The following is a 26,651-nucleotide window of genomic DNA, read 5'->3' on the forward strand; positions in this document are numbered from 1 at the left end:
TTTTTGACTCCAAAGCTTATATTCTTTTTTCCACGCCAACTTGCCTCTTAGATTACAAATTGTTTTATAAGATGTTGATTGATCTTCCTAGTCAGTCATCTTAAGAAGATATCCTAGATTTATCCATTTTAGATTGATTCCCCTTCTGGTAAGAGGTACTTTCTGATCTCAATCCCAGGTTTTAGGGATGTAATATTGGGAACTCAAAGCTCTGTGTACGAGTTTTTGGCCATGAATCTAAAAATCATTTTCTGCCATGATTTGATTCTGTCTTTTCTTGACCATTTCAGGAAAACAGAACAATTTTGCAAGAGTTTTGAAAATGGGATTGGAAAAGAACTGCATGAGCAGCTGGTTGCTCAGGACAAGCAGAATAAACATACGAGCTACATTTCAGGTGAGAAGGCTGGGCTGTGGGCGTCATTTTTCCCAGAGCCCTCCATAATGGAAAGTAAGGCATCTCTCACCTGTTTTGTTCTCAAAGGTGTTTTTGATGGGACAAGCATTGACGTAATGTCTCATCTTCTCTTCCTGAGGTAAACAGTAAGGCTGAGTGAGTTCCTCCTCCACTAGGGTGTTGACTGGAATCCATACTTGAGTAATGGCTTGCTTCCTCTGTAAGCAGGATCAAGACAGAACCTAATTGTCGGTTCTGTCTGAAAAGGATGCAGGATTAAGTCTCATGTCTTGTGTATATCATTCTAGATCCTTCACAGTCTGGCCAAACTGCCCTCTCCAGCTTTATTTCTTACCATTATCCCTGACACGCTTCATGCTTCAGCAAAACTGAATGACTCATTGTTCCCTCAATCTATTAGTCTTTCATTGTTCTGTATTCTTATCCATGTTGTTTTCACTGCCATTTTTTACCTGGAAAATTCTTCCTTTAAGACCCAGAGGCGGAGGGGTGTGGAATGGGTGAAGGGGGTCGAAAGGTACAAACTTCCAGTTATAAAATAAATAAGTTATGGGGATGTAATATATATTGGGGTGACTATAGTTAATAATACTATATTATTAATACTATATAACTATATAACTGTATTGTATGTTTGAAAGTTTCTAAGAGTATAGATCTTAAAAATTCTCATAAGAAAAATAAATTTTGTAACTATATATGGTGATAGATGTTTAGACTTGTGGTGATCATTTCACAATATTACAATATACAAATATGGAATCATTATATTGTACACTTGAAACTAATATAATGTTTTATGTCAGTTATATACTCAATGAAAAAAAAGAAAAGAAAAAAGACCCAGGTAGCATGAATTTTGAATGAAACCTTTCGGTCCTTCTCCCTCTCATTTATAGTTGGTTGCTTCCACCTCTGTTCCCACATCATTCAATTTAGTTTATATTTTTTATAAGGTTATACATGCACACAGTTTAAAGAATCAAATAACTCTGTCAGGATTGTTAGGAAAAACAGCAAATTCTTGACCCTTCCCTAATTTCCTACTTTTCACTTTCAGCTGCTATCTAATTCTTTTGATATATGTTCTCATTCTCTAAATTACATACTTACATTGCTACATCTTAACCTTTTTAGTTTTAGGCATTATCTATTGACATCTCACTACAGAACATGCACATTTCCTATCCCCTCATTTTCACAGTGTAGTTATTTGTAATTTTGGTTAACTCAGTATTTAATGTTAACACTATTATGATCATGTAAATGCTATTGTCAGCTGAGTTGTGTAGCGCATTGGGATTGTTTTTCCTTTCCCATATGAAATTTTTGTTTTCTCTGAAGTTAAGAATTATTTTATACTTGCTTATGTTTAGCTTTCTGTCTCCTTAATAGTTTATCTGGTGATTTTTTTTTTTTTTTTAAGTTTTCATCTCTCTTCATATTCATAGCCTGTCTCCCAGTTGCTTTTTCCTGTTTATTTTGCCCTCTTTCTTCAGATGCTTCATAATCCTTCTCTCTTGTCTTGGATATGAATGAGATCTTAAAAAGCTGTTGGAAGCTTTGTGGACAAAGGTGAGGTTTGTCATTCACAGCTTCACTAATATGATCTGGCTAAACCATTTCCTTTGGTGTCGCTAATGTTAGTGTCTGTGGGTCAGGCTCCCAGGAAAGGCTTTTCCAGTAAACTGCCAAAAGGTGTTTTCCTGATCTAGTGTTGTAGGAGTGGGATAAGGGAAGAAGGCTTGAGAGCTCAAGTGTGATTTCTGTCCCCTAATTTTACTTTCTCCAGGAAATAAAACTTAAATCTGCTACTGGAGTGGGAGGATATGTGGAGGGTGGGAGTAGGGGTCTAATTAAATAGTCTTTTGCAACCACATCTATCTAGGCTGCCAATTCCTGAGCCCTCTGGGGGTTCTGCTGTGTAAATTATATTATTTCTTGGCTTTCTCTGCTGCCAGCTTAGGGTTGGCTTTCTTGAGCCTGTTTTAGTCATTACCAGATAACTCAATGTTTGTTTGTTTGTTTATTTTTGGGGAAGAGGAACAGGACTTTATTGGGGAACAGTGTGTACTTCCAGGACTTTTTTCCAAGTCAAGTTCTTGTCCTTTCAATCTTAGTTGTGAAGGGTGCCGTTCAGCTTCAAGTTGTTGTCCTTTCAGTCTTTGTTGTGGAGGGCGCAGCTCAGCTCCAGGTCCAGTTGCTAGTTGCAGGGGACGCAGCCCACCATCCCTTGCGGGAGTCGAACCAGCAACCTTGTGGTTGAGAGGACGCACTCCAACCAACTGAGCCATTCAGGAGCTCAGTGGCAGCTCAGCTCAAGCTGCCCTGTTCAATTTTAGTTGCAGGGGGCACTGCCCACCATCCCTTGCGGGACTCGAGGAATTGAACTGACAACCTTGTGGTTGAGAGCCCACTGGCCCATGTGGGAATCGAACTGGCAGCCTTTGAAGTTAGGAGCATGGAGCTCTAACTGCCTGAGCCACCGGGCTGGCCCCACCTCAATGTTTTTCAACTTCCGATATTCACTCTTTTTCTCTTTCCTCCTTTCTCATTCTCTTTGCCTTATTGGTTTATGTGTCTTTAAAATTCTTACAGAAGGAATCAGAGGCATAAATTCATGTCTTTGTTTTCATCAAATATATCCTACCCTCCCCCATACTTTTATTCTCTTACTATTTTAATGCATTGTATTATGTTTTAATCTGTTTGTCTCCTTCAGCAGAGTTCTTCCAAATCAAAGTCCATGTCTGCTCCTGTCTATATCCCCTAGACCAGGGCCTGGCACAGCGCTGATTCTCAGGGAATAAATGGACCAACAAATGAATAGTAGATGAATTTGTGTCCATTAATCCTTTCTCCCGTGCTTTACATGTGAAAATTATTTCCCCTAATGGAAGACAGTCCTCCTTATTTGTATAGTTCATCCACGCTTGCTAATCCTGGCAGGAACCACACTTGAAGACATATTTTCTGATAAAACACTGCTTTTGGAATTTTTACAAGCAAAACATCCACAGGAACACATAGGGCTAGTTTGAGTGGTCCACATGCACAGATAGTTATTTCTAACTGCTTTACGAGCATTTCCTAAAAGAGGGAGTATACAAATGTACATAGTACACAGAAGACTTTTCCCCATATTAGGGAGACAGTCAAGTATGAATGTTGTCCCTGAAGGGAGACGCAGCAAGAGAAACCTAAGGAGATGGGATGAGAATGAACAACTGTTATGTTTTAGCATGAATGCAAGTGAGGTATTATTGTATTTTATTCCTTTAAGAGTCAAAAAAGGAAACAGAATGAAGAAGAAAAGGCAATTAATAAACATTAGGGAAATGCAAATCAAAACCACAATGATGGTTACCCACCAGAATGGCTCCAACCAAAAAGACAGACAATAGCAATAATAAATGTTGCCGAGGATGTGGAGAAATTGGAATCCTCATGCACTGCTGGTGGTAATGGTGCAACCACATTGGAAAACACCCTAGTATTTCCTCAAAAGGTTAAACATAGACTTACCACATGACCTAGCAATTCCACTCCTAGCTATATCCCCAAGAGAATTGAGAACATATGTCTATATACACATAAAACTTGTGCATACCAACATTATTCATAATAGCCAAAAAGTGGAAGCAACCCAAATGTCCATCAACTCATGAATGGATAAACAAAATGTGGTATACATATATAGTGGACCATTAGTCAGCAATAAAAAGGAATGAAGAACTGATACATGCTACAGCATGGGTGAACCACAAAAACGTTATTGTTAAGTGATAGAAGCCAGTTGCAAAAGACCACATTGTATAATCCTGTTTCTATAACATGAATTTTTGCAGAGCAAAAATACAGTCAGGAAACTCCACCCTGTGGAGGTTGATGCCATTTCTTCTGCATTTATGTTATTTTTATATTTTAGGCCCCTGGTTTGATATGTACTTAACTGCTCGAGACTCCGTTGTCCTGAACTTTAATCCATTTATGGCATTCAATCCCGATCCAAAGTCTGAGTATAATGACCAGCTCACCCGAGCGACCAACATGACTGTCTCTGCCATCCGGTTTCTGAAGACACTCCGGGCTGGCCTTTTGGAGCCAGAAGTGTTTCACTTGAACCCTGCCAAAAGTGACACTGATACCTTCAAGAGACTCATACGCTTTGTGCCTTCCTCTCTGTCTTGGTATGGTGCCTACTTGGTCAATGCATATCCCCTGGATATGTCCCAGTATTTTCGCCTTTTCAATTCAACTCGTTTGCCTAGGCCCAGTCAGGATGAACTTTTCACTGATGATAAGGCCAGACACCTCCTGGTCCTAAGAAAAGGACACTTCTATGTCTTTGATGTCCTGGATCGAGACGGGAACATTGTGAGCGCCTCTGAAATTCAGGCTCATCTGAAGTACATTCTCTCAGACAATAGCCCTGCCCCCGAGTTTCCACTGGCATATCTGACCAGTGAGAACCGAGATGTCTGGGCAGAGCTCAGGCAGAAGCTGGTCAGTGGGGGCAACGAGGAGGCCCTGAGGAAAGTGGACTCCGCTGTGTTCTGTCTCTGCCTAGATGACTTCCCCATTAAGGACCTTGTCCACTTGTCCCACAACATGCTGCATGGTGACGGCACAAACCGCTGGTTTGATAAATCCTTTAACCTCATTATAGCCAAGGATGGCACTGCTGCTGTCCACTTTGAACATGCTTGGGGCGATGGCGTTGCAGTACTCAGGTTTTTCAATGAAGTATTCAAAGACAGCACTCAGGCCCCTGCCATCACTCCACAGAGCCAGCCGGCCAGAACTGACTCTTCTGCTGCTGTGCAGAAACTCAACTTCAAGCTAAACGATGCCTTAAAGACTGGCATCAGTGCTGCGAAGGAAAAGTTTGATGCCACCATGAAAACCCTCACCATTGACTTTATCCAGTTTCAGAGAGGAGGCAAAGAATTCTTGAAGAAGCAGAAGCTGAGCCCAGACTCGGTGGCCCAGCTGGCCTTCCAGATGGCCTTTCTGCGGCAGTATGGGGGGACCGTGGCTACCTACGAGTCCTGCAGCACTGCAGCATTCAAGCACGGCCGCACCGAGACCATCCGCCCTGCCTCCGTCTTCACAAAGAGGTGCTCCGAGGCCTTTGTCAGAAAGCCCTCCAAGCACAGTGCTGGAGAGCTTCAGCAGATGATAGCCGAGTGCTCCAAATACCACAACCAGCTGACCAAAGAAGCAGCAATGGGTGAGATGGGGTGGGGAGCGGGCCCTTGGGTCTCATTGCCCCAGCACAAGGGGAAGCCTCGGTAAAATTCTACCCACGTCTGATTTCCACCCCATCACTAGGTTTAATCCATCTGCCAACTCCCAAGTGATTATTTTTTTCTGCTTAATAGTCTGAACAGGCAGACGAGCCACTAGGGATCAGAATGTTGTCTCCTAAGCAGGGATGGGAAAATGCATCTAATATCATCCTCATTGAAGGTCACTTTCAGTTGTGACACACGATTCTTTATTATTTATTGGTCATCAGACTGTTTTGACAATTTAGGATTTCTAAGCCTGCAGCCCCTCTTACTTCACCTCAGATACAGTGTGTTGGCTCCCTGTATATAGGCCGTCTCAGAAGCTCTTCCCAAATCTAAGTGTCATTCTTCTTTGCCTCTTTGTGGTAAAATTCAAGACCTGGAAAGGACCTGGAGGATCACATAGTCCAATCCTTTCATATAGCCAAAGTCCTGGAACTGAAAGGGACCTCCAAGACATTCTGGTCTCATCCTTCCCTATTTTATAGGTGGGCAGCTGAGGCCACTGTCCCAGGGTTACACAGCAAATTAGCAGTAAAGCTGAGATTAGAACCCTTTCCATTTCGTTCCACTGACTCAATGTTGTCATTTACACTTGACATGGACTTTGGGTTTTATCTTAGTTTTTGAGTCCGTAGCTTTCTTCACGTACTTTTCTTGACTACCATGTTTCCCTGAAAATAAGACCTAGCCAGACCATCAGCTCTAGTGCGTCTTTTGGAGCAAAAATTAAGACACTGGAGTTTCTCCAGTCTTAAGACCCAGTGTTATATATGTCCGGGTCTTATATTAATTTTTGCTCCAAAAGGCGCATTAGAGTTGATGGTCCTGGTAGGCCTTATTTTTGGGGAAACACTGTATTTGACTAAACTGATTTAGTTTCAGACTTTTAAAAACCATGCTTTCATTTTAGGCTTATTTTTACTTCAACCGTTGACAGCTTTTTAAAGGAAATATTCTAGAATGAACTGCTCCAGAGGTTAGTGAGCTGGAGGTGTGCGTGCAGAGGTAGACAGTCCCTTCTTCCATTCTCAAGGATGCTGTGAAGGGGACTCCTACATGGGTGGGGGGTTTTACTAAGGTCCCCTTCAGTTCTGAGATTCTGAGACTCTGGCTTTTCGTTTTGTCTGACAGGCCAGGGCTTTGACCGACACTTATTTGCTCTGCGATACCTGGCGACGGCCAGAGGGATTGTCCTGCCTGAGCTATTCCTGGACCCTGCATATGGGCAGATAAACCACAACATCCTGTCCACGAGCACACTGAGCAGCCCGGCAGTGAATGTCGGCGGCTTTGCCCCTGTGGTCCCTAATGGCTTTGGCATCGGGTATGCTGTTCATGACAACTGGATAGGGTGCAATGTCTCCTCCTACCCAGGCCGCAATGCCCGGGAGTTTCTCCAGTGTGTGGAGAAGGCCTTAGAAGACATGTTTGATGCCATAGAAGGCAAATCTATCAAAACTTAGCTTCTGGTTGGGTTAAAAGCCTCCATTGCTTCATTGACACAAACATTGAGGCCTGTGTAGCTAATAGGTGCTATTCTGTGATTAATGCAACTAATCATGAGGTGCCTGATCACTGCGCTGTAAAGCTTGAGCTTTAAATTCATGGTTTTAAAACCACATATAATTTCCGAGTGGGACTAGATCATGGCTAATGTGACATTTCAATTTTAAGGGCATTTGATCAGGAAGTGGGATTTGGAAAAATAACTCAGGTGTATTTATTGTTGAGGCAGAAAATAAAATTGTGCTTGGAGATAGTTCCTCTTTTTTTTTTTCCACCTAATTTTTTAATCCCCACAGAGAACTTTCCAACAGTAAGTTCAGGTAACAGGAAGTTCCCATTGACTCCTGGTTCTTCTGGTGATGGTGGGAAACGCTGTTTCATCCTCTCTATAAACTTGCCTCTCCTGGGACATCTTAAAAATCCTCATTTTTCTAAGAGGTAAACTGCAGATGCCTGATTCTAATAGTCCTGCTGCAATCAAGGTTATTCCCATGGATGTAGGGAGTGCCATTTTACTATTCTTCCATCCAAATGAAGATTTATAATTGGTATTTGTTTTAACCTGTTGAATCTCGTGCTAATTATGGCCTAATGTAGAAGCAGTTACTGTACATTTTACATTTGAAACTTCTCCATTGAGTGATGTGAACAGTTTTACAATTTACTGTTAGAACACTGCTGTAACATGAAAGGGTATTTTTTGAAAAAGAAAGGTTTTTAAAACATGCCTGCATATCTTCTTAGCTGATTCCACCCATCCTTCACTCAGTAATTATTTAATGAATACCCAGCGGTACCAGGTTCTCTGTACTCCATGTTTGATCAGAGACATTTGATGGCTCCCAGTGCACGTAAAAACATAATGCTGTTCTCGTTCATTAAGCCATGATCAGGAATACCTGGACTCCTGGTTCTACCACGTCCTCACTTGATGACCACAGGCAAGTTCTTTTGCCTCTCTGGTCTGTGAGTTCCTCTTTGTAAAATGAGGACAATTTCTAGAACATGGTGATGTAATGAAGATTAGCTGTAACCATTATAGCGTGTTCATCCACTCTTCGTCTTCCACTGTCCCCACTTCTAGTAGCTGTGACTTCTATTAATTGGACAGGAGACTGCTGTCCTGGAGTGTGGAGCAGGGCTCAGACATGCCACCACCATTTTGACTCATCTCATGGAGTAACAATGTCAGAACTAAAGTGCCTTTATTTTTAGATGAAGAAAATGGGATCCTGAGAGGAAAAGTACTTGCCCAGGGGTTTACAGTGAGCCAAACAGTGGGCCCACTGTTGCACCAAACACACGGTTGCACCAAAGCACTCAAGGTAACTAACTTTGGAATATAGGCTTGTGTGCAGAGTGAAACAGGATCCCAATTTTATTGCACAAAGTTAAACAATTGCCTCAGCACCATTCAACAAGTTAATCATTTTCCCACTGATCTGCACCGCCGCCTGTCTTAACCAGTTTTCATACATGCATGAGTTTGTCTACTGTCCCGTTGGCCGATTAGTATCACAGTGCCAAAACCATGCTGGCTTCATTGTCACTGCTTTATGAATACATCATGATAGCTGGTAGAGGAAGTCTCCCATCTGTCGTATCATACAGATTTCAGAATCCAGTTAAAAAAAGTTGACATTTCAAGTTTTATATTTGTTAATGATCATCTTTATAATATCAAGTCTTCCTATCCATTACTAACAGTACAGATTTCCATTTATTTAGGCTTTAACACCTTTCAGTAAAGTTTAATAATGTTCTCTATTAAAGGCATGAACCTCTTTGATAGATTTAATTTCTAGTTACTTTTGGGTGCATATTTTGTTGCTATTTTAAATGGTACTTTCTTGAATTATATTTTACATGTTGCCAGTGTACTGAAATGCATTTGATTGCTGTATATTGATCTTAAATCCAGCACTTAATGCTTTTGCATTTTTTAAGTGGAAAATCATAATCTGTGAAAAATGGTTTCTTTCTTTTAAATCCTTTCACCTTACGTTTTATTGTCTTTTCAGTGTGGGACCCTAAAGCACAGTAAGCAAGAGTGATTGACAGTATCCTCTCCTCCCCCTAATCTTGAATACTTCCAACATCTCATCTGCTCTAGGTTTTCTGTCGATTTCCTTTAGGAAGTGAGGGTAGTTCCTTTCTATTCCTAATTTGCTAAGTTTCTGTGGTTGTTTTTGCTGTTAAATGGTTATTGAATTTTACTGAATACTTTTCTGCATCTGTTGATATAATCTACTTTTTCCTTTACTGTTAATCATTATTTGGGTTTCTCTACCTCCTGAAAATAATTTAAAATACAACATTGGGGACCTTTTAGTATTTATCTATGAGCTTAACACACACCAGCTGGTAGAGTAAAAACCAGAAAGGCTGCTTACCCAGCCTGACGCTTCCACTTGCTTTCAGGCGGGGCAGTGGATTAGACCCAGTGGGACCTGCTGGCTGAGGGAAGGGCAAAGAAGCCCTGTTTTGTCAGATGCAAAAACCAGGCCCAGGGGCCAGCAACACAGGGGACTTGAGGAAATACGAGGGTACAAGGTAGGTACTTCTTCATCAAACTCGGACACAGCCACCTTTACCGGAAACCAGGATCCCCTTCCTCATGCCCCACATTCAGCCTGAAGATGAGCAGACCCTTTCCCAGTGAGCAATTCAGAAAATGTTATTTTTACTTCCACAGAATTCCAGACTTGAGCAGAACACTGGAGAAATAAGGTCTCTCCTAACAGGTTTTCCAAATGGTAGGTTCACCAGTGTGAAGGCATGAGCACGCCCTCATGCCCTAACTGCACTGAACAACTCTGTCCACTGTACGGGATCTTCAGACCCAGGGAACCAGGCCCATGACTGTTGTCTTCACATCTCCATAGAGTTGTCGGGGGCAGAATACGAAGTGTGATCACAAAGGGGACAAACCAGGACCAGCAGGAGCCACAGGGAGCTGACAGCCTAAGAACTTTCAGACTGACTTCCCTGATGCGAGGAGGCTGCCCCATCACAGCAAGTGAGCAAAGACCTAATGACCCTCTGGTCAGTGTTAGAGCAGATTCATGCCAGAACTGGACTGCTGACCTCCAGTTCCTTCTGGCCTTGGAATATAAAGTGACACCAGCTAACAGAGGCCTGCATTTACTTGAGAGCCACGCGGGTCAAAGCAGTGTTTTGGCTCAGGACTGTTGGGTTCATGGCGTCATTCCACAGGCTCAGCTGCACTTCGTACCACTGGCCTTGACACCTTTGCTCCTCTGGGTTCACTTGCCCACCCCCCAAGAACTGCAGAGCCCTCAAAAGCTGTGTGCTTCTACATATTTTGCAAATTGGATCAAGTGTAAGAGTCTATACTGTGGGAAGGTGTCAGGAAGCAGTAAGACCTCCAACATGAATTTTTTGTGGAGGGAGTGGCTGCTACCTGACTACCTTCATGCACAAGTACAGCACAAACCAGGGCTTTATTGGTGGGGCTTGGGAAGCTGTGACAGAGCCCAGCATGCAGACTGAGGGCTTGGAGAGCTGCCAGGAAACGAGGGATGAGGGCATGAGCCTCAGTGGGCTCTGCTGCTTGGGGCACATTGTCCCTTCTCAGTTCTTGGAGGCAACTGTGCAGGAAGAGGGTTCAGCACTTCACAAACTGGTGGGTAACCTCATAGATTCCTACAGACTCCTGAGCCTTTTCGTCATAGTCAGTCCAATCCTATAGAAAAAGAAAAACAAATAGTAGTGTTAGCTTCATGAGGCAGCTTAGGACTTAAAAGGCTCAGTTCAGGCTCTGACTCATATTCATGAACATGTATGACCCAGAACAGAGCCATACTGCTCAGGTCGGAATTCCAACCCTTCTAGCTTTGATTTTGGGCAAGTCACTTAACCATTCTGATCCTCAGTATTGTCTTCTATTTAAAAAAAAAAAAGGAGGGCGGGGACAATAGACTTCATATTGAATTTTGAAAGAATCAAATGAGGTAACATGTAAAAGTATTGAGCATAGTCCCAGGCACATATAAAAGCCCAATAAATTCCAGTTACTGTAATTATTAGGTGCTATGCAAATTGAAGTTTCTGTCCTTCCTTTCTTTGGAGCCTGAACACAAGGCTTCCTTATCTGCAAGGCAGTAACATGTCCAATAATACAGTTGATTCTTGTTATTTGTGGGAATGTTCTATGAAGTCACCACAAACACTGAATTAGTGAATATTGAATCACTGCTCCCAGAAAAAATACAAGGTTAATAAGTTCCTGGGAGCCTCAGATCACATTTTTTTTCAACTGATCAATACATAACCTTGTTTCTTATATATTTCTGTTTAAAAACACCTTTTTAATATATTGTTGATTCATTAAAATTGAACTCATAGCCAACAGCACTATTAACTCCTGCCTAAACAAAGCTTATCTAACATGTATTTTCTACAGCAGGCACATCCCAGCCTTCTTGCCCGTGGAACAATAGATAGCACTTTAGCACGAAGGGCCATCTTAAACACCAAAATCACCAACAAAAAGCACAAAGATACAGCGTCAGCTTTCCATTGGTAAGCCTTGTTCACCAAAAAGGTCATTTCCACCAGGAGCCCTACAGCACCCCGCAAGGCCCCCAAGTGCCGTACCTTCTCCTGTAGATTAATGTCACTGAAGACTGTCCCTGATTCTACACCCTCAGCAGCAAACCCAGCCTGCAGGTGACAAGAAGGCAGCAGTTAGTCTGAGGGAAAAGAGGAATGTAAGGCCTGGCCAGGGAACTGGCTTTTCTCATACCTTTGGGAAGGGAGGACAAAGATGCAGTGTGGGCAGCTGTTCTGCAATAACTGCTGAGCTTCTAGAGCCTGGCAGTTGCCCTGGGACTAGAGTGTTCCCCCATTTAGAGTCCTGGACCAGAAGGCAAGATGTGTGGGTTAAACGCTTTCACTACCCGACTGAAAGACCCTGGGCATGTCACCTCCTCCACCCCCGGACCTTAGTTTTCTTATTTATGAAATGGGGATGACAAGACTACCTCTTCTGCCTACCTCACAGGCTTGTGAGGTGTAAATGCTGCACCTCAAATGAAAATTTGAGAAAATTCAAATGAAAATTCTAAAGCTGAAAAACAGTAACTGAAATCAAGAATTCAATGTATGTGTTGAACAGCAAATTAGATATGGCTGAAGAAAGAATTAGTTGACATTTTAATCAGAAGCAAACATCCAGACTGAAGCATGGGAGAAAACAGGATGAAATATAGAAGTGGGATAAGCACTGATCTGGAGTCAGATAGACCTGGGTGCAAATATAGTTCTGTTGCTACTAACCCTGGGCAAGTTGCAAAATCTCTGAAGTTCTTTCCTCATCTGCAAAGTAGGATGAATAACTTCACAGTGTCATTGTGAGGATTAAACATGGTAACGTAAAAGTGACCAGTATGGTGCCCAACATATGGTAGGCACTGAATAATTATTATTGGAAAAGAGAACTCCTAGTCCGTGGTCTCTGTAGGAAGCAAAGTTCTGTTGTCACTTTCTATATGCCCTCTCCAAAGGTACAGGTCCCCCAGGAAGACATACATACCTGGGGCTGGAAATCAACTGGTTCAAGGCCCCGGCACTCAAACTCTACTACTGTCTTGAACTTCTCATTGTCTTCAGCCTAGAAAGAAAGTACGTTGAGGAGGTGGGCCCAGCGGGGCCCTCAGGATGACCCTGTTGCCCTTCCCCTTCTGTCAAGCAGGCCCTTACTGCCCTGTGAGCCCAGAATGGGACTCAGGAGCAACGCATCCTCTTCTGGAAGAAGCTGCCTTGGGCACCTGCTCCCCATGAGACCATACTCTTTGCAGAACAAAGAGTACGGACTCTGGGGTTAGCCGGCCTGTACGTGAGGCAGAGATCTGACTCTCTTCCCCTCTGGGCTGTCAAATGAAGCTGAGAAAACTGTAACAGGCTTACTGTGACACTATGAAATATGTGTAAAGTCCCCAGCAGGGAACCCAACACTATGCTCAATAAAAGATAAAATGATCAACATCACAGATATGAACAAGAACGTTAAGCTACAAGGTCTCCAGATCATCCAAGTGGCCCAGTATACTTAGCTGCAGCCCTTGGCTAACCATCTGCCATACTGTTAAGGCAGGGGGCTGACTTAAAGCTTTGAAATGGGATTCCAAAAGTCCCATTTGGGCACTTCTGAGAGGGGTGGTGTAGCCAGGAAATTCATGCCTACCTGCCCCATCGGTCAGAGACCCCAAGCGCCACACCCACACATGCACTCTCGTTCTGTCATTCACTGTAAAATGATGTCCTGCACACCACCCACGTGCCTGGCACTGATGAAGCACTTCTCTGTTGGCCCTGGTTTGTTTTTGTTTGCTACTCTTGTCTCTTCCACTAGATTATGATTTATTTGAGAGCAGATTCTCATTTCTGTCTTTAACTTCTGGACAAAGCTGAGAATCTGGCATACATCAGACATTTTTCAAAAATACCAAAGAAGGAATGGATGAATACAAGTTAACTGCCCTTCTTTAAACAAACCCAAAGCAAATACACTCTCTTTCATCTTTGTAATTAATGTTATATAATAATGTATAACTACATAATAACATGGACAACATCAAGGATGGGATGTACCACTCAAAGGACTATCCCACCCATGGTTTCAGAGAAGGCTCACAAGTTCCCCCTAAGATGCAGATAAGGCAAGTGCTCCCAGGGATGGAAACTGAGTGGCCCGGTTGGATCAGAGGTCCCTTGAGCTCCCAAAGCCCAGTATTTAGAAAAAGGCACTGCAATAGCCTGTTTACGAGTCTTTTCCCTACCAAACACTCAGTGTATGGTGAATACATGACTGCTAGATGAGTCAGTGAATGAATGAACAAATAAGCACATGAATGAATGTCGTATGGCAGGTCACTGTGGTACAACTGTAACTGTAAAACCCAGGCCTCCTGGCTCCTAGCTTAGATTTAATCCCAGAATGCCTGCCACTATAGCAGGCAACTTACATTGTAAGATTTGATGGTGCTGCTCAAAATCTCTGAAACATAAAACAGAAGACATAAAAAAGTTGACTTGAGTCCATACCTTGGCCCCACCCCAGCTCCCCAGATGTGGCTCTGGGAGAGTCTGCTGCAGAAGCTTAGGTATCTCAGGCCTGGGTCCACCCACAGGTAACGGGCCTACTGTGGTCTGGTGCCAGGAAGCTAGGGGCTAGCCTGACAGAGCTCAGCATTCAGTCTGACCTACCGATGGAGTTTTCCCTTGCGCACAGCTTGCACTTCTGGACCATGGAGGCACTGCCACGGCCTCCCTTCAGTGCCACACTGTCCTAGCAAGGGGTAAACAGAACCTCTAGTCACTTATCAATTAGACATAGCGTCCTGAAGAGATCCAGTCCCATCACTTATTATCCACTTGAGACCAAGACCCAGTGAGGGTGAGGGACTTGCTGGGCCAAGAATACTGGGAAGGCTTCTTGAGACTGAGGAAAAGGGCTTCCCCTTGATTTTGAACTCTGCCTCACACCCCAAAGAAGCCTGTTCCCGGTGTTGATCACACTAATGCCTGCCCTCCCAAACCACAAAAAGCAAGATCCAAAGACCACAGAGATTAGGGCCACAGGTTCCCCATATCTCTACCCAGAGATGTACATGTGTGGGGGTATAGTGGTGGGGCGAGCAGTTACCATTAGCCGAATGTATTGCCACTTGTCTGAAATCTCACCACAGTTGCCACATTTCATCTTGGGGAGGAAAAGAGTATTAGTAAAGTAATTAGCTCAGTTGGGCAGACGCTGGGGAAAGAGCAAGAAGGCAGGCTCATAACCTACCTTCCTGTCAGTAATTTCACTTCAGCCCCACCAAGAACATAACCAGACTTATCCCTGGGCAAAGAACAGGCCAACGTGTTTCTCATGTTGGCATCCCCACCCTTCTCTAAGAATTGCCCAGTGTAGCTGGGGACTCAAGGCTCCTGGGTACAGAAATGACCTCAACAGGCCGCACCACCCACTTTGCTGGTTAGGAGCTTCCTCTGCGTTCCTACAGGCCCTCTATGTCCCTGGTATAAGTATTTATTACTCTCTTGTTACTCTATTTCTCTGTCTCCACTAGACTCTGTGCTTTCTGAAACCAAAGAACATCAATTTCCCAAATCAGCTCTGGCACTTGGGCTTCAAAATACATAGAAATAAACGAGTTCAGATGGCTTCCTGAAAGAGGTAAGGCATTTGCCAGGTATTGCAGGATGCTGGGATTTAGATTAAGAGGAAAACAGAGCAAAAGCTCTGGGATCTGGGAGAGTGAAAGGCTTCAAACTGCTCGTTAAGAACGGGACCTCTTGACCATGTACTAGAGTACCAGATTTACCGGTATGGAGTGGGGACCTTAAGGGTGGAGCCATGCACAAAATTAAACAATTTCACAGTAAATCCTAATGAACAAATAAAACATAAGGTGAAATTATTCTCCTTACTAAGTAATCAAAAAATCCCTTCAAGTAGCCTTTAGTATTTGTTTACATACCATGAAATATTTAAGGGACAAAAAAATTACAAACGGAATTCCAAGGCATTGCCAATTAAGGACTAATCAATAAACTTTAAAAAGCAAACATAAAATTCTACTTTAACAAATGACATTTAATGGTAAAACAGTTCTCATCTTGTTGGGGATAACCTCCTGTTCAACACCGAAATCAGGTTGGGGACCCTCTTCCCGGGCTCCGCCCCTGGCGTCCCGCCCACTTCCGGAGACGCGCCCCCACCCGCAACCTCGAAGCGCTTGCAGCCTCTCCATGCCCCTCCCTTCTCCCCGTCAAGGGCCCCACCCCTCCAGTCGCACCTTTAGGTACCACCGGAAGTCCTCCCCCACAGGCCGGAGGTTAGTGACGTTCTCCAGCGTGGCTTTGAGCTGCAGCGCGATTTTCTGAGAGAGGGAGGGCCAGAGGCTGCATCAACCGCGCATGCGCAGCCCCACGCCTACTCCCCCCGACCCCCATCCCAGTCCCGGGACGAGTGTTGCTTCTCCGCTACTCCTCGGCAAGACCCCACTCCCTTCATTCTTTCCTGGCGCGAGCTCCCGCCTACTAGGTCCTCGCCACTGCCCCGTCCCTGTCCCAGCGGCTGTTCGCCCCCGCCTCACCCCCATAGTGGCCGGGCTCCGCACGGCGCGGGTTGCGGTCACTACTTTCCGGCCCGTCGTAAACGACAGGCGCTGCCTGCGCACCCTCTGTGCGAGCCTCGAGCTTGCGTCGGGCGGAGCGCGGGGGCGGGTCTCCGCAAGCGCCTTTTTCCGGCCCACGCCGGGCTTTTTGTTTTTTGCGTTAGGCGAACAAAACGGTGGAGGTAACTTGATTCAGCACTTAGCCGGTGCTGCCACCTTTGTCCTGCCTTCAGCCATCGGTAATTCCAGAGAATGAACGCCGACCTCGTGCCGGCACTAAGGTAGTCTGAGGGATACGACAGCAAACTTCTTCCTGCCCTTCAGTTCTCTTTCTTGGCTCTTGACTCTTTTCCTTACTCAACCTCGCACTGGGTGCCTGCCCTCGAGGCCTTAGGTAATGTCTGTCCTCCATGTCCAAAGTCAGCTTCGCCGATTTGGGGAATGGGGCCTTTTTCTTTTCTAAACTGTTCCTTCCTCCTTCCCCCCTGGAGACCCCTGTCTACTCTCCCTCATTGTGTGTGGACGTCCAGTGGACACTCTTCAGCTGGCTCTTCTCTGGTTTATCCTTATACATTTAGAGAACCTTGTTATACCTGCCCTCTCGTGTCTTTTTATAGCCTTCAGAGCTGCGCACTGTCGTTTTTTTGGAGTGACTGTTGATATCTACCGCCAACTTGTAAGTACCCTTCTGTAGAAGGGTGTGCACTGGACTCAGGAACTCTGACGTCTCAGGTCCCAGATCTGCACGTAACCTGCTGCCCTGGTATCTTGAAGGAGGGTGTGGTGTGCGTGTGTGTGTACGTACGTACGTGTGTACTGACCTAGGAGTCCCAGGTTGGCCTATCTTCAGGGATGTAAGCTTTGGCCCACTCACTTTGCCTCAGTCAAACGAGACTCATTAAATAAGGCCCAGTTCCTTTTAGTGCGCACAGTCTTCAGCCAGCAATTTACTTCACTAAGGAAGCCATGCAATTTAACAGCAAGAAAAAGTATCTACAGATGTAGCTGCTTAACAAATTCCCACACTATTTGTACCAATTAGGTGTTAGTTTTTAATGGCTGTTGGTATTGATTTTAAAACGTACTGGAAAACTTTTGAGACTAGGCATTTTATCCCTTAAAATATATTAAATCAAAGTATTTTCTCCCATACTGAAATAGCTACAGATGTATCTATAAAAGATGATTTAAAAAAACCCAACCTCGATTACATCTCAATAAAGCTGGGGGAAAAATTCAACCACAATATTTTACATCTAAAAAATTAATAGTACTTCATTAATATCAAATAGCCTGTGTTCAAGTTTCCACAATGTTGTTAATAATTTAAAACTTTCTGACTCATGATCCAAACTCTGTACATTACATATCTCAAATCTTTATAGATTTCTGCTCCATTTCTATTTTATGTTTGTAATTTATTAAAGAAACCAGATCACTTGCCCTGCAGTTTCCTCTGGATATTGCTGATGGGATTCCCACTGTATTTTTTAAACATGTTTCTCTATTTTCTTATTTCTTGTAAATTGCCATTTAAATGTACAGAGCTGACTCAGTTCCTTCACATAGGATGTTAGTGTTTTAAAAAGTGAGAAGAGTTCACACGTTCAGATCTTTATAAAACAATAAAATTACATTCTGTTATGCATTTATTAAAGACAATCATTTAAAGTTTATAAAAAAAATATTGTGCTGATATACACAAAAATTTCCTGATAATGGTAATTCAAAACAGCTATTCCCACCCCCAACCCCTTGTGTCCATACTGTTTAATCTAGATCGGCTTAATCTTGAAGTGTAATCCAATTAGACTGAAGACCAAACACTTCAGATCCTGGACAAGGTAATAAAATACTCGTAAGCCTTCTGGATCCCTAAAATGCAAGAGAAAAACAATGTTTAAAAAGCCGAGAAAAACTGGCAAGACAATACCATTTAATAACTCAGATTATACCAAGATATTACTCACAGGTATTTATAGAATTAAAACTGAAAATAACTAAGAGTCCAAAAAGAAGGAAAAAGCTACGTGCTATACATTAAAATGGAATATCATGGAGTCATTTAAAATGTTCAGGTTTTTGTAAATAGGGAAATGCTTACATTAAGTAAAAAAAATCATTAAAGTAACAGATTGTTGATCTCAGTATTTTTTGTGCCTTTAAAGAACTATCTTTTACTGCACAGAAAAAGAGACAAATACTTCAAGATATTAAGAGTTGTCTGATTGGTTTCTGGGTGATTTCTCCCTTTCTATTTTTCTGTTTTCTGTATTTTCTATAATGAGCATGCATTACTTTCAGAATTAGGAAAAAAACATTTTTTTTTAAGTAGTAGTACTTACTAAGCAGGACTAAGAGGCTGAAGCTTACTACGGCATAACGAGACTGGCCAAAGGACACGTCTGCCCAACATGTACTAAAAGTGAGGCATACCTAATCCCAAATCCTCAGAACACAAGAGTCAAAGAGGCGCCAAATTCTGACGACTCTGCACATACGGATTTATGTCTCAGCCTTATAATTTGCCCTACTGACAACACCAATTTTTACATTTATATTCTAAACAATTTCCAGTGCTAATCTGAATGACTAACACTGAAGAAGGTGTTCAGACTTAGTGGCTCCACAGTTTATCTCATGCACTTGTTTTGGCATTATTTCATTTTTCTGTTTTGACCAGATTCTTACCAACTTTGGCCGCTCCTATGGCATTACTCTGTGTGTGTGTCAATGAGAAATTCTTATTAGCAATAGCTGAATAAAACACCAAAAGCAATGGGAGTAAGCCCTTGAAAATAATTTAGAGTCTCTCCAATGAGAGGGACAAAGCTGGCCCCTTTGGTCTTGCATTTGTACCAGACCTTACCATAATGGTCCCAGCTTGGTTAAGGGTTTCATATCAATCTGCTGCAAAAGACACACATCTGGATATAAGGATCATGTTCTTACTTGGATTGATTGACATCAATAAGGGAACCAATTTTTGACGTTGTGAAAGAAATGTGTTCATCTCCAATGACGATTTCAAGCTCCTAGAAACATTAAAAAAAAACGAAGTCAAACTGAACTGGAGTTTTCATTAAGTACAGGAGGAAGGTTCATCACCTGCCAAATCACAAACTTTACAATACATAAGACCAGTTCACTCTGAGCACTAAACTATACTGGGTACTGGAAACAGATAAATACTGGTTTAGCCCTTGAGTAGTTCATACTCAAAGTTAAGTTGTATCCATAAGGTTCCACCATTTCTGGAATTTGGAAAAAATTACATAGTTGTTTTGTATATGAGTTTTTGTTGTAAACAGTGTGGAGTAACGTATAAATCTGTGTTTTACAAATACCAAAAATCTAACCTTTCTGGGCAACACAGGACAATTTTAGATAATGATAAATGCTATGAAGACAGATTTTTTTTTTTTTTTAATGAAGGGGAAGGGCATTTTTAGATTTGATGGACAGGCAAGACATCAATGAAGAAGTGACATGAAGACCTCAATAATAAAGACAGTCTTGGATAGAATATTCCAGGCAGCATGTAGCAGATACAAAGGTCCTAAACTAAGAACAACTTAGGTATAGCTGAGGAACAGAAATAAGGCCAATGAGGTTGGACACAGCCAGAGATTGTGAGAATGGTAGAAGATAAGGTGGGAGTATGGATTTTAAATGCAGTGGGAAGCCACTGGAAAGTTTAAAATCGGTGGAATATAGTAAGTCCTCACTTAACATTATCGATGGGTTCTGTGACTTTAAGCAAAATGATGTAGTATAACAAAATCAATTTTATCATAGGCTAATTGATATAAACAAGAGTTAAGTTCCTATGGCATCTCATCAATATTATACGGAAACCACATTAAAGGAATGATGTTATTCGAGGACCTGCTGTACATAAAGCAATTTACATTTTAAAAGATTACTCTGGCTTCAAGATTAAAAAAAATGGACTGTACAGGACAAGAGGAGAAACAAGGAAATCAATTAGTCTGAATTCAGAAGGAAGCAATTGAGGTTGAGAGAAGTAGTTCATATACTTAAGTTGTTGGCATGATTTTCCTTCCAGTAGACTGTTGAAATAACTATGTTCTATTTATCTTTGTAGGCTCACAATGCTTTGTCCTTAGTAGTAGTTAGTAAGTGAGGTGGACAGCAAAAACTCTGCGAAGATGGGGAGGGGATCACAAGAAGAAATTCAGGGCTGAGCCCTAGGTGGTCAGCAGCACCACTTGCTCTCTTTGTTCCTTTCTGTGGGATTACTGCTTCCTTAGACCAAGTGCTGGTAATCTCCTTTGTGTAGGCCTCCATAACATGCATAAGCACGCACACACACAAGTAGATTGAATGTTAAATGCACAGCAGTAAACTTCTTATTTGTAAGACTTCTGCATTGTGGATAGTTGCTAAAACATTCACCTGCCGGCCCACTCGGTCAGGAGGAGGCCACAAAGCATCATCCTCTTTGGTAATTTCACTGTCATCAATTATTCTCTTCAGCTCCTCCATCACACTTTTATGTACATAAGCCTGAAAGCAAATTAAAAAACAGAATTTAAGTTGTATCCCTAAGCAGGGTTCTGATTCAGACAGCGAAGAAAGATTGAAAAAAAACTGCTCCTGAAAACTTACTTCTGGCACCTCTGTAAATAGGGAGATATTCAGGCTTGACTTCAACATGCTGAAGAAGAGGGCAAGGTCAGAAGTGCCCAATGACTTACACCTCAGCCCCCCTACTAGTTGTTTCTACTTCTTGGCACATCCTGTTCACATGGACCTTTTCCTTGCCTACATACCCAACTCACACCCAAACCGAAAACAAAAGGTCTGAGTAACCTTGGTTATTCGTAACTAGACGACATGCTTCTGAAGAGCAGAGACATAGCCTTTAAAATACATTTTACATATAAGTCTGTGTTAAAAAAACAAGTGAGGATGCTGACAGGTGTGGGTAAACATAAAACTGCTAATTAAATATAATAGTATGAAAATTTGTTGACTGTTAAAAGATATTTTCAAATATGACAAAGTGGTTAAGAATAGCTTTGATGAAATTACAGATGTGGTAGAAATCCCACCAAAATGGAGTACATGGACTTGACAAAGGGAGGCATAGGTTTGAATTCCTGCTGTCTTCCGAGCAGGTGTGACTGAACAAGTCCCATAATTACCATATTTTGCCTTGTATAATGTGCACTTTTTGCCCAAGTTTGTAAGGGAAAAATAAGGATGCACGTTATACATGGGTAGTTCTAATTCCTTATCTATACAAATGCTTTTCATTTTTTTATTTATGATTATGAGTGAAAAGTGTAACTCTAGAAATCAATAATGATATTTGTATACAAAATAATACCCTGGACTACGATAATTGGTTTTGTTGAACTTAGACAAACTTGCAACCACGAAGAGTTCTTGGCCTTCTATGATGTGTAAATATCATAAATTTGTTACCGGTACATAAAATTTATTACATGTTGTATCTGTTCTTATGTTTTGTAATTATTTGTTACATGAAATTTCTTGTATCATAATATGTTAAAAAATAAAGGCTAAAATTCTTTTATAATACAAAACACAAGTATCTAAATATATACAAATAAAAATTTGAATTAAAAAATTAAAACGACAGATTTTTTTCCTTGAAAGTTTGGGCCAAAAACATGGGTGCGCATTATATGCGGGAGCGCATTATACACAGGAGTGCATTATACATGGCCAAATATGGTAATATCTGGGCTTTCACTGTCTTACCTTTAAAGGGTATATAATACCACCCATCACACAGGCTTACAATCAGGGTAAATAAGATCATGTACATAAAATATCTAGTGCCAGACCTGACATCTGACATACATTCAATAGTGTTACCTGCTTCCCCATGTTCCCTTTCCCCATTCAAATGCAAATTAAAGAGTTCCTCTGAGTGCTTTGTACCAGGGAACATACCAAACACTTTATGTGAGTGGGGGGTAGGTTTTATTACTATTTGTTTCTGCAGATAAAGAAACTGAGACTAATCAAGTTCAGCCAGGGAATGTGCCCAAGGTCACATGGTTAGTAAGTAGTAGGTTCAGGGTTCAAACGGAGATTTGCAAGACATCAAATGACTACCAGGAATTGATTCAGCATTGTGAAACAAAATATACATGAAAAGTAGATTTGAGAAAAACTTTAGAAGCTGTCTACAAACTCTATACTTCCCTATTCTTTATCTTTCAATACTACTCCCAGAAAGAACAAAAACAAGACAAAAGGCTAAGCTGTAGTGAAGGAAAGGATCTCAGAAGACTCATTACCTCTTTTCTGATCATGACATCATTTTTGTAATTGCTGTTGTTGGCATATCTCAGTTTCCCTATGAAGGGCAAAACACAAATTCAATGTATAATAAAAACATGAATAAAACATCATTAGCCTACTAAGACAATCAGCTGTTGCTTAAAATGTATCCTAACTTTCCCCTCAAGAGTCTAACAGATTTACTTTTCCCCCCTTTTTCTGCCTTCCCCCCTCAACTCCAGTTCAAGCCGTTGTTCACAGTCTAGTTGTATAGGACACAGCTCCCTGGCCCACGCTGGTATTATGAGCCTTGTGCTCCCCCCTGGCTGAGGCAGTCGGTTGCCGGTCGTTGGTCGGTCTCTCACAGCAGCTCATGCTGGCTGCTGGCCGCTCATGATGGCTGCCAGCCACTCACACTGGCCACTGGCTGCTCTTGACAGCACACAGCAGCCCAAGCCAACCTCCGGCAGCCCACGGCAGCCCAGCTCCAGGGAGAGCCGTTGTTCACAATCTTGGCTGTGGAGGGTGCAGCTCACTGGCCCCAGTGGGAATCGAACGGGTGACCTCAGCATTAGGAGCACGGCGCTCGAGCCACCGGGCTGGCCCAGATTTACTATTTACACCGTTGGTGTTTCAACAGTAACAATTTTTTCAGTTCTTCACTTCAGGCTATTAAATAGCCTCATAGCCAAAAATATAGCTGACAATGAATTACAGTTCTTGCAAAGGGTAGCTCAGATGTGATAAAAGAACATAGGCAGACTCTTTTGTGACAGGCAAGTCATACCTCAGCTGAAAACAGAGTAACTGGTAACTTACCTACACACAGAGCCTCCAGAGGCTCAAATGAGTTGTGAAAGCCTTTTGAAAACTGTAAAATACTGTTTACATATATTACCATGTGACTGTGCAATATCCTGATCTATTCCTGTGATGGAAAAGTTGTTGTTTTATTATTTAGCACATTTGGTTTATAAGGCCCTTTGTGCATATGTGCATTCAACAGGCTAATTTGGGCATATGGTGGGTATGAAGAAGATACAAAGAAACAGAAGAGGTGATTTTTTTCCCCATAGAATAGAAGGCACACATGTAAAAAGAGCCAAATTAATTGATGCCTCACTGTACTGTTTCTCTGCCTCAAGTCTCTCCTTTCAGTTCATTCTCCCTATAGTGGACAAACTGATGTAGTAACAGACAGATATGATTAGGTTTCTCCTAATACTGTGATACGGACAGTAGCTTCCCACTGCCTTCTTGATAAAATCCAAATTAACATGGCATACTGCTAAGCGGAGCCCCCTGCATGCCTTTCCAGGCTCACTCCTGCAACAGTCCTCTCTCACATAGCTGGAGTTAATCGGACTACTTGGTTTCTGCCTGAAACATCCCATGCACTTTTTGGTTTTCATTCTCTTTGCCTTAAATGCGGTCCAAAATGCCTTCTTGATTCTCATCTGCCTAAACAACTCCTACAGCCACTAAAGACTCACATCCTCCGTCCCCAAGTTATTTTATGCCAGAAGCCTCTTCTGAACCCTCAGGCTAGATTAGATGCCTTCTTTCTGCTCCCAGAGTCCCTTCTGTTTCTTTCTGCCACAGCACCTAAAATACTGTCGTATTGTTTAAAAATCTATCTCCTTCACAAAATGCAGCTTGTCAGATTCATCTTTGTGCCCCCATTTAGTGGGAGTTTTCCGTCATTTTTTATTCCTTTTCCTTCACCACTGTGGCCCCTCCCTAAATCATATAATTGACAAAGTCCTATTGGTTCGGCCTCCAACAGTACCCTAAATCTTTCTCTCCACTTTTACCACCCAACCAACATCACTTTTGTCTGGACAATTGTTAACTGTCTCTTAATAAGTAGCCGTTTCCACTCTTGCCTATTCTGCACCCACTAATTAGCATATTTTCTCAAGCACAGATCACATCTCTTCTCTGCTTAACTTTCCAGTTGCTTCCTGCAGCACTTAGAATAAAATCCAAACTCTTCACCATGGCCTATATAGACCTACATGGTGTGACCCCTGCCTACTTATCCCATATCATCTCCTACTATTCTCCCCAGAGGTCACTACTCTCAACCATATTGGTCACCTGAAATATGCCTAGTTCATCCCTGCCCTACCGCCTTGACACTTGTTACTCCCTCTGCCTCGAATGCTCTTCCTTCTAAGCCTCATAAGGGTGGCTCCTTCTTGTCAATCAGGGCTCAGTTCAAGTATCCCCTCTTCAGAGAGCTCTCCAATGGCCACTCTATCTAAAAGCAGCCCACCAGCAATTCCATCGTTTTGTTTTATTTTCAGATCACTATCTGGACTCCTTTTTTGTTTACGATTTCTCTCCCCGCAATAGAAGTACAAGTTCCACGAGAGAGGAAGCTTATCTATCATTCACACCTGTATCCCACATTGTGGAACACAGCCTAGCACAAAGTGGGCGTTCAATCAGTGTTTGCTGAATGAAGCACGCTGGTCAAAAACGTCACTAAACAGAAGTCCCTCCACATGGACAGGAGGAGCACAGGAGTGTTCTTTCCAGACCCGCGCCGCACAGGTATCAGTCCGTTCCTCTAATTCCGCGCACATTCCGGACCCCCGGGCTCCCCACTGGCCTCCCCCCAGGCCTACTCCTAGCTCCCGGGGCACTGCAGGCCGCTCTCACCGTCGGGTCGGAACTCAAATTCCAGGAATTCGTGGCCGAACTTGCCCTTGTGACCCACGTAGTAACGCAGATAGAAGTCACTCTCCATGGCTCGCAACAGGTAACCGAGACCAAACTTGAACCCCAAACCACTCGGCCACCATACGCGCCCAACACTGACGTTTACGGCGGCGCCCGGAAGTGACGTCAAGTCCACGCTGTCGCCGGTAGCGAAGCCGCCCCTCCGCCCCCAAGCCGGGCTGTGGGATAAGGCTGCTGGGTCTCCCCCGGCGGGAACAAGGTTGTTTTGACTCGGTGGTTGGGTCAGTGCAGCCACGTTCCTTCAGCCCGAGGCGGAAACGAGGCGGAGATTTACCCGCCGGCGTTCTCCTAGGACTGAGGCCGAAAGCCAAGTCACGAAGGGTTTCAGGTCTTCGGTGCAGGGTCTGTAGACCTCGCTTCAAGACCTTGGGTAGAACAGCCCGAGTCCTGCGTCCCTTCAGGCTCAACTTCCATTGAAAGGACTTGTGTGAGTCGCACAAGGCGCCTCGCGGTCTCTGGACCTAGGTCATCTCAACAGTAAAATGGGGTTAAATGACCCATTCTCACAGGAGAACGCAGCGCACTATAGTGCATATGTCTAAAGTTGGCTCTGACCGAACTGGGCTGGTTAGGGACCAGTTCGAGAAAACCCGTGTCAGAGATGCTTTTCCTGAACCCACAGTGGAGACTGCCATTTCTCTGGAATGAACTTGCCCGCCTATTCCTCATTTTCCCTCTACCTTTTGTTTCTGCCATTCCCTTTCTACCTCATTGGTCTCTGAAGTGCGTGCCGTGGGTAGAAGGTAATTTGAATATTTGATCTCCCACTCCCCAGACATCTATGCACTGCTTACCCAGCAGTGATTTCTCAGCCCTGGCTGCACAATAGAATCACCTCGGAGCATCTGAAAAATACTGATGCCTGGGCCCCACCCCAAACCAATTAAATCAAGATCTCGCGCAGTGGACCTGGACATGGGTGGTTTTGTTTGTTTGTTTGTTTTTGGGGTTTGGGTTTTTGTTTGTTTGTGTTTTTGCAAAGCTCCGGGAATGAGTCATGGTTGAGAACTGCCCAAGAGGTTCTTGTCTCTTCAAGCCAAACTGGTTGACCTCTGTGAAGGCTTTCTGGCTGTGGGAAATTTTTGCTTCTTGATTAGACAAAGGGCAATCAAAATCCTAATTTCTAGAACACTGCTTTAGCTCACCTAAGTTCCAGCCAGAGGGGGCATGGAACTGGTTCTAGAAACAGTGCTGAGGTGGCATCTCTCTTGCGACCTGGCAACTATAACTGGATACTAGTTTTGTATTCAGGCC

The 26,651-nt window shown here is 43.0% G+C and overlaps 3 protein-coding genes across 6 annotated transcripts in view; 1 reads left to right on the forward strand and 2 right to left on the reverse strand.

Moving 5' to 3' along the window:
• CPT2 (carnitine palmitoyltransferase 2) overlaps window positions 1-9,210 on the forward strand; it is a 20,480-nt gene extending 11,270 nt beyond the window's left edge. For all 3 annotated transcript variants that reach the window (XM_019742834.2, XM_074334737.1, XM_074334738.1), the window contains 3 exons: window positions 291-397; window positions 4,347-5,651; window positions 6,847-9,210. In XM_019742834.2, the coding sequence (XP_019598393.2) occupies window positions 291-397; window positions 4,347-5,651; window positions 6,847-7,178 (1,744 nt within the window). In that variant the 3' untranslated portion in view covers window positions 7,179-9,210. The remainder of the gene's footprint in view (window positions 1-290; window positions 398-4,346; window positions 5,652-6,846) is intronic.
• Window positions 9,211-9,883: 673 nt separating this feature from the next.
• Window positions 9,884-16,556, reverse strand: CZIB (CXXC motif containing zinc binding protein). Of its 2 annotated transcripts, XM_019742842.2 has the most exons (8): window positions 16,347-16,556; window positions 16,047-16,130; window positions 14,891-14,947; window positions 14,452-14,533; window positions 14,211-14,242; window positions 12,779-12,856; window positions 11,842-11,907; window positions 9,884-10,927 (listed from the first exon to the last, which is right to left on the reverse strand). In XM_019742842.2, exons 1-8 carry the CDS (start codon window positions 16,350-16,352, stop codon window positions 10,850-10,852), a joined length of 483 nt encoding a protein of 160 aa, XP_019598401.1. In that variant the 5' UTR covers window positions 16,353-16,556; the 3' UTR covers window positions 9,884-10,849. The 2 variants fall into 2 exon arrangements, with proteins under 2 accessions (XP_019598401.1, XP_074190841.1); XM_074334740.1 differs by lacking the exons at window positions 9,884-10,927; window positions 11,842-11,907 and adding an exon at window positions 11,969-12,100 and having other exon boundaries at window positions 16,347-16,488.
• A 1,442-nt stretch (window positions 16,557-17,998) lies between these two features.
• Window positions 17,999-25,483, reverse strand: MAGOH (mago homolog, exon junction complex subunit). The gene is made up of 5 exons (XM_019742833.2): window positions 25,317-25,483; window positions 22,667-22,725; window positions 20,787-20,897; window positions 19,320-19,402; window positions 17,999-18,242 (listed from the first exon to the last, which is right to left on the reverse strand). The coding sequence occupies exons 1-5, from the start codon at window positions 25,402-25,404 to the stop codon at window positions 18,143-18,145; spliced, it is 441 nt and encodes a 146-aa protein (XP_019598392.1). The 5' UTR covers window positions 25,405-25,483; the 3' UTR covers window positions 17,999-18,142.
• Between the last annotated feature and the right edge of the window lie 1,168 nt (window positions 25,484-26,651).

Source organism: Rhinolophus sinicus, linkage group LG06, assembly GCF_036562045.2.
Source record: "Rhinolophus sinicus isolate RSC01 linkage group LG06, ASM3656204v1, whole genome shotgun sequence".
NCBI classification, from domain to species: domain Eukaryota; kingdom Metazoa; phylum Chordata; class Mammalia; order Chiroptera; family Rhinolophidae; genus Rhinolophus; species Rhinolophus sinicus.